The sequence below is a fragment of the Trichechus manatus genome, unplaced genomic scaffold (genome assembly GCF_000243295.1).
Source record: "Trichechus manatus latirostris isolate Lorelei unplaced genomic scaffold, TriManLat1.0 scaffold00165, whole genome shotgun sequence".
NCBI classification, from domain to species: domain Eukaryota; kingdom Metazoa; phylum Chordata; class Mammalia; order Sirenia; family Trichechidae; genus Trichechus; species Trichechus manatus.
This window is the reverse complement of record NW_004444101.1, coordinates 5,323,985-5,332,048: the sequence shown is the minus strand read 5'-3', so window position 1 is coordinate 5,332,048 and position 8,064 is coordinate 5,323,985. Positions and strand designations below refer to the sequence as shown.

At 54.4% G+C, this 8,064-nt stretch overlaps 1 protein-coding gene across 1 annotated transcript in view; it reads right to left on the bottom strand.

The window, feature by feature from the left end:
- FARP2 (FERM, ARH/RhoGEF and pleckstrin domain protein 2) overlaps positions 1–8,064 on the bottom strand; it is an 86,571-nt gene that overhangs the window by 9,507 nt on the left and 69,000 nt on the right. The window contains 2 exon segments of the mRNA XM_023740857.1: positions 2,196–2,326; positions 5,884–6,121. Of these exon segments, the coding sequence (XP_023596625.1) occupies positions 2,196–2,326; positions 5,884–6,121 (369 nt within the window).

The following is an 8,064-nucleotide window of genomic DNA, read 5'->3' as shown; positions in this document are numbered from 1 at the left end:
GTTATGATCCACACAGTCAAATGCCTTTGCATGGTCAATAAAACACAGGTAAACATCTTTCTGGTATTGTCTGCTTTCAGCCAAGATCCGTCTGACATCAGCAATGATATCCCTGGTTCCACATCTTCTTCTGAATCCAGCCTGAATTTCTGGCAGTTCCCTATTCATATATTGCTGCAGTTGCTTTTGAATGATCTTCAACAAAATTTTACTTGCATGTGATATTAATGATATTGTTCAATAATTTCTGCATTCAGTGGGATTACCTTTCTTGGGAATAGGAATAAATATGGATCTCTTCCAGTTGGCTGGCCAGGTAGCTGTCTTCCAAATTTCTTGGCTGAGACCAGTGAGCACTTCCAGTGCTGTATCCATTTGTTGAAACATCTCATTTGGTATTCTGTCAATTCCTGGAGCCTTGTTTTTTGCCAATGCCTTCAGTGCAGCTTGGACTTCTCCCTTCAGTACCATGGGTTCCTGATCATAGGCTACCTCTTGAAATGGTTGAGCATTGACCAATTCTTTTTGGTATAGTGACTCTGTGTATTCCTTCCATCTTCTTTTGATGCTTCCTGTGTCGTTTAATATTTTCCCTGTAGAATCCTTCAATATTGCAACTCGAGGCTTGAATCTTTTCTTCAGTTCTTTCAGCTTGAGAAATGCTGAGCATGTTCTTCCCTTTTGGTTTTCTATCTCCGGCTCTTTGCACAGGTTGTTAAAATACTTTACTTTGTCTTCTCAAGCTGCCCTTTGAAATCTTCTGTTCAGCTCTTTTACTTCATCATTTCTTCCTTTCGCTTTAGCTACTCAACATTTGAGAGAAAGTTTCAGAGTCTCTTCTGACATTCATTTTGGTCTTTTCTTTCTTTCCTGTCTTTTTAATGACCTCTTGCTTCACTGTCTAATTCTTTTCAGAAGTAGACTGCCGGGTCCTTCTTCCTAGTCTGTCTTAGTCTGGAAGCTCAGCTGAAACCTGTCCTCCATGGGTCACCCTGCTGGTATCTGAATACCAGTGGCACAGCTTCCAGCATCATAGCAACACACAAGCCTGCAAAGTATGACAAACTGACAGACGTGTGGGGGAACTTTGGATTAGGCAATGCTTTCTTGGATACGACACCTAAAGAACCAGCAACCAAAGAAAAAATAGATAAACTTGACTAAATCAAAACTAAAAACTTTTGTGCTTCAAAGAACACTATTAAGAAAGTGAAAAGAAAACCCACAAAATGGGAGAATATATTTGCAAATCATATACCTGATAAGGATGTAGCATCCAGAATATGTAAAGAATTCCTATAACTCAACAAAAAAAAGAAAACCCAATTGAAAAATGGACAAAGGATTTGAATAGACATTTCTCCAAAAAAGATATATAAATGGCCAACAAGCACATGAAATGATGCTCAGTGTCATTAGTGAAATGCGAATCTAAACCACAGTGAGACACTACTTCACTCGCACTAGGATGGCGATAATGAAAAAGACAGATAATAGCAAGTGTTGGTAAGGGAACTGGAACCCTCATACACTGCTGATGGGAATGTAAAATGGTGCAGCCACTTTTGGAAAACAAGCTGGCAGTTCCTCAAACGGTTAAATACAGAGTTACTATGTGACCCAGCAATTCCCCTCCTAGGTATATACCCCAAAGAATTGAAAGAGGCAACTCAAACTGACACATGTACACCAATGTTCACTGCAGCACTATTCACAATAGCCAAAAGGTGGCAACAACCCAAATGTCCATCAACAGATGATGGATAAACATAATGGGGTATATACATACAATGGACTGTTACTTGGCCACGTAGAAGAATGCAGTTCTGACACACACTACGACACCCGTGTACCTTGAAGACGTGATGCTGAGTGAAGTCAGTCAGTCACAGAAGACCACACTCTGTACTGTCCCACTCACGTGAAATGTCCAGAACAGGTAAATCCAGAGACAGAACGTAGACCGGTGGTCAACAGGGGCTGGGGCGAGGGGCCCTGGAGGTGACTGCTAATGGGCTTCTGTTCGGGGGTGATGAGAATGCTCTGGAATCAGACAGCGATGATGGTTGCCAACCTCATGAGCATACTAAATCCCACTGAGTTGTACCCTCGAGAGGATGGCGTTTTTGGCACATGAGCGACACCTCTACTAGAGCTTGGTGTAAGCAGTTCAGAGAGCTCCCCATGGCGCTCACCCTGCTGGGCGCCACGAGGCCCTCGATGCCAACCAGGTCCCGCTGCAGCTCCCTCAGCTTCTGCAGGTTTTCCAGGCGGACGAGGCTATGCCGGAGTGCAGATGTCACCTCTGTGGTGGCCGTCAGCGCATCTGTGGGAGACACCGTGGGTGACACGGATGGGCATGTTCAGAGGCATGTCCCATCAACCCCTCCACAGGCCACTGCTCCAGGCTCGGCTGCTGGCTGCCCCCGGGAACATGGCTGTGCACCCCGACGGCCACTGCGGCACTCAGGCCTGGTCAGGAGGAGGGCAGTCTTTGTGAGGAACTAAACACTTCTTCTTCAGGGAAAGCACTGACTGCATTTCAAAGGCCACATAGTTTGCAGCTGAAAAGCAACTGAAATAACCCTCATTGGATGGAGACGCGGATGTGAATTTTACAGTTGCAGCAAAGACGTGAAAGTTTGTAACCAGGAAGGGAACTTACTGAGACTAAACATAAAACCAGACCTGAAGTGCCACCAGCCTGGCCCAAGAGGCTCTGCAAAGTGGCTGCAGGCTGACCCTGTGCTGGCTGGCGTCCTGACCCGGTGCCATCCCTACCCTCCCTGTGGGAAGCACTCAGCTCTGATGGCAATCTGGTCATGCGACCCCACGCCTGCCCAGCTCTGTCCCCTAAGTAGAGGTGACAGCCCTGCCCCACAGCCCTAAGAGGATAAGAAAGATCAGAGCAAAGTATGCAGTGGGGGGATTCACCCGACAGGGAGTGTGCTGGGGAGGCCCCGGTGTCTGAGCGCTGCCGCTCACAGACCACCGGCCCTGCCCTGCGTCTCCCCCCGCCACCCTGCCCCACCCTGGCCTCCCCTCAGGGCCCACCAACCCAGCCTCCTCCTCCAGGACGCCTGGCTTGTCCCTGCACAGGGCCCGCCCACATTTCCGCCAAGGACAGGCCTGATGCGGCCATGATTGCTGGTGCGCGTGTCCACGGAGTCTGGGCAGAAGGCCAGATGGCATTGCGGGCTCACGCCAAACCTGGGCTAGCGCTGGGAGTCAGCCGGACACACAATCAGACATGTCACCTGATGGCTCCGACCCTCCCAGACCTAACACACCCTTGTCACCTAGGGAGCGCCAGGCACTGCCCTTGGGACCCCTAACTGAAATGAAGGATGAAGTGAAAATGCAAGGCCATCTTCTCTAATCAAAAACCAAACCTGTTGCCGTGGAATCAACTCTGACTCGTGGTGACCCCATTTATGCAGAGTAGAACTGCTCCATAGGGTTTTCAAGGCCATGACCTCTCGGCAGCAGATCACCAGGCCTGTCTTCTGAGGTGCCTCTGTTGTTGTTAGGTGCTGTCAAGTTGGTTCTGGCTCAGTGACCCTATGCACAACAGAACAAAACACTGCCCGGTCCTGCGCCATCCTCACAATTGTTGTGTTTGAGCCCATTGTTGCTGCCACTGTGTCAATTCACGCTGTCAAGGGTCTTCCTCTTTTTCACTGACCCTCTACCTTACCAAGCATGACATCCTTCTCCAGGGACTGATCCCTCCCGATACATGTCCAAAGTATGTGAGACGAAGTCTCGCCATCCTTGCTTCCAAGGAGCGTTCTCGCTGTACTTCCTCCAGGACAGATTTGTCCGTTCTTCTGGCAGTCCGTGGTATATTCAATATTCTTCGCCAACACCATAATTCAAAGGCATCAATTCTTCTTCGGTCTTCCTTATTCATTGTCCAGCTTGCACATGCATATAAGGTGACTGAAAATACCATGGCTTTGGTCAGGTGCAACTTTGTCCTCAAGGTGACATCTTTGCTTTTCAATACTTTAAAGAGGTCTTTTGCAACAGATTTGCCCAATGCAATGCATCGTTTGATTTCTTGACTGCTGCTTCCATGCGTGTTGACCAGGCATCCAAGTAAAATGAAATCCTTGACAACTTCAATCTTTTCTCCGTTTATCATGATGTTGCTTATTGGTCCAGTTGTGAGCATTTTTGTTTTCTATGTTGAGGTGTAATCCATACTGAAGGCTGTGGTCTTTGATCTTCATCAGTAAGTGCTTCAAGTCCTCTTCATTTTCAGCAAGGAAGGTTGTGTCATCTGTGTAACGCAGGTTGTTAATGGGTCTTCCTCCAATCCTGACACCATGTTCTTCACACAGTCCAGCTTCTGGGATGATTTGCCTAGCATACAGGTTAAATAGGTGTGGTGAGAGGGTGGGTTCAAATCACCAACCTTTTGGTCAGCAGCTGAGACTTGGCCATGTGTGCCAGCAGGAACTCCGTGTGTCTTCGCTAAGCCCACCTAGCATGCCCCTTCTGTCTGACCTAGGCTGCGTTCTCAGGGAGGTGAAGCGACCGGTAACACGTGCACGCTGAAGGGCCTTCCCCGTGGGCAGGGCACCACACAGAGGTCGTAGGGGAGGGGGCCCTGACGGCTGTTGTCAGTGAGAACTAGCCTTGTCGACTGGGCTTGCCAGTTCTCCAGGATGACGGAGTCTGAAGCGAGCCTGCCGCGGCCACAGCTGCCCATACCGTGCTGTGCTAACAACATGCAACGGCTCTCATAAACAGGGTCCCATCCGGCCCCTGCACCAGCCCCGTGAGACGGGTTTTCTGGATGGGGAAACTGAGGCCGGGTGAGGTCCAGTGACTTGCCCACGGTCACATGCTAGCCAAGTGCGGCACAGGCATGGCTGGCCCCTCGGACCTGCCCTCTGATCCCTCGTCCCGTCCCTCCCCACTTGGCCCTGTGCCCCTGGAACCTGGGCCCCTTTGTCTGGGTACCAGTCCACCCCACAGCTGTTTTGGGTCTGGTGACAATAGGAACACCTAGCCATGTTTCCTGAGAGTGGTTGGAGATGCTTTTGACAGCCCTGTCCTTTTCACTTAGCAAACACAGAAGAGGAAGAGAACTGCCAGCATGGTGAGGTCTGTGCCGGCGCACACGTCACAGAGCACCTTCCCCGTGCCCTTCATGGCCGCGGGAGGACAGAGAGGAGGTGCTCGATGTGCTCTCACCTGGGTCTTTTAAAGACAACTGTCACTCTGCTTGTAGATCTCTCTCAATTGACAGCCACTTCCTGCAGTACGTTTACACTCCACCACCTGCCGGTCAGTCTGTGCTGCTGTGGGGGCTCGTGTGTTGCTGTGATGCTGGAAGCTATGCCACCGGTATTTCAAATACCAGCACGGTCAACCATGGTGGATGGGTTTCAGCAGAGCTTCTGGACTAAGACAGACTAGGAAGAAAGGCCTGGCAATCTACTTCTGAAAATCAGCCAGTGAAATCCATATGGGTCACAACAGAAAACTGACACAGTGCTGGACGATCAGCCCCTCAGTTGGAAGGCGCTCAGCATACACAGGGGCGGCAACAGTGGACTCGAGCACACGAGTGACCGTGAAGATGGCGCACGACTGGGCTATGTTTCATCCTGTTATCCGTGGGCTGGCCAGGAGGTGGAGCAGACTCGCTGGCAGCAACAACACAACAACATTCACCCCGGAATCAGAAGGCATACCTGCAGGTCAGGAAGGCCAGAGCTCTTCCCTTGTCCCTTTAACACCAGTCAAACACGACAAAGCCCGTCACTACCAGAAGCTTCTAACGGGCCCTCTGGCCCACACCCGGGTGGCTCTGGAGCCAAGGCCTCTGGCCTGGGTGCTCGGCGCCCCCGCCTGCGGCAGCCCACTCACCACGGCAGCCGGGGAGGTCAGGGTGGCCGGGTGGGAGCTGTGCGCACAGCCGGGCCAGCAGCAGTTGGTAGTGCGCTAGCCGCTGGGTGGGCTTGAGCAGGAAGGAGTTGAGCGGCAGGTAGCAGACTTTCTGCAGCTCGAAGTCCCTGTACACGGCCTCCAGCTTCTTTGAGCGCCTGGTGGCCTTGTCCAGCTCAGTCAACACCTCGTCGTGCCTCTGAAAGCAGCCGGTGAATTCCTGTTGAGGCACAAGGGGCTCTGCTTAGCCAGTGGGAGGGCACGTGTCCCCCTGGACAGGCTCCCAACATGCACCTCACAGCCTTGAGCTGGAGACCTCCGTGAGTGGACAGGACTACAGCCCAGTGTGCAGGCAGACACTTCTGACTCCAACGTGTGGAGTCAGGGGCTTTTCCACAGCTCCCACTATGGCGCCCACCCCCTCTCATGAAGTGAGGGGACCAAGGGCCGCTCACCCATCTACAGATGGAGATGCTGAGGCCACGACCCTCCCCCAGCCCCATGTGGACAGAGCAGACGCTGAGCAACTTTGCTCTGAGCAGTGCTACGGGGTGGTGTGGACCCAGTTCTCAGAGCCAGGAAGTAACTCCCGCCATCTGCCAACACCGTGAGTCTGTACACACGTGGGCTCTGGCCGCCGCATCACGCCAGCTGAGCCTGTCACCTCTGGAGGCCTGGGACCCCCTGTGGGACTTCCTGCTGGCATGTGTTAGGGAAGGGAAATGACCCTGTGGTATGATGTGTTTGGGCGAGCAGACAGATCTGCACAGCTTCACCTTAAATTAGTGCCAGTGCTTCTGTGGGAGTCAGGGATCATTCCTAACCACTGGCTCAGAAATCCAAGAGGTTGGTGGGGACAGGAGCAGGGGTCCAAGCAGGTGGCGGTGCTCCGGGGAATCCTAGGTCTGGGGTGTGGCCCAGGGCTGGGGACACGGGCAGGCCGGGCGAGTGGGTGCAGTGGCGAGGGCCTGGGGCTGGGGATACGGGCAGGCCGGGCAAGTGGGTGCGGTTGCAAGGGACCAGGGCCCAGTATCATGAGTGGGCACTCCAGTCACCGTGCAGGACGCCGTTGCTGTCTGGGTGAAAATGCGTGGAACACGCACGGTGGGAGGCCTGTCCCAGGCCGTGAAAACACCCACCCTTCTCGGTTTAGATCCGGTGGCAGGACGAGCATCTGCTCACGGAACTACGAGGTTTGAGAGGAACAACCTGAACCACCTGTGGCCCAGCAGCAAAGGGAGCCCTCGCGTCCCAGACACCAACGGCAGGGACTGTGGCGGAGCGGTGACCGCTGTGCATCGGGGGGTCGCCCCACAGCCCTCAGCGCCCATGCTCGCTCTGACACCAGGCACCACGGGGGGTCGCCCCACAGCCCTCAGCACCCACGCTCGCTCTGACACCAGGCACCACAGGGGGGAGGTCACCCCACAGCCCTCAGCGCCCACGCTCACTCTGACACCAGGCACCACGGGGGGTCGCCCCACAGCCCTCAGCGCTCATGCGCGCTCTGACACCAGGCACCACGGGGGGGAGGTCACCCCACAGCCCTCAGCACCCACGCTCGCTCTGACACCAGGCACCACGGGGGGGCGGTCACCCCACGGACCTCAGCGCTCATGCGCGCTCTGACACCAGGCACCACAGGGGGTCGCCCCACAGCCCTCAGCGCTCATGCTCGCTCTGACACCAGGCACCACGGGCGGGAGGTCACCCCACAGCCCTCAGCGCTCACGCTCACTCTGACACCAGGCACCACGGGGGGGAGGTCACCCCACAGCCCTCAGCGCTCATGCACGCTCTGACACCAGGCACCACGGGGGGTCGCCCCACAGCCCTCAGCACCCACGCTCGCTCTGACACCAGGCACCACGGGGGGTCGCCCCACAGCCCTCAGCACCCACGCTTGCTCTGACACCAGGCACCACGGGGGGTCGCCCCACAGCCCTCAGCGCTCATGCTCGCTCTGACACCATGCACCATGGGGGGGGCATCACCCTACAGCCCTGAGCACCCACGCTCGCTCTGACACCATGCACCACGGGGGGGGTCACCCCACAGCCCTCAGCGCTCATGCTCGCTCTGACACCATGCACCATGGGGGGGTCATCACCCTACAGCCCTGAGCACCCACGCTCGCTCTGACACCATGCACCACGGGGGGGG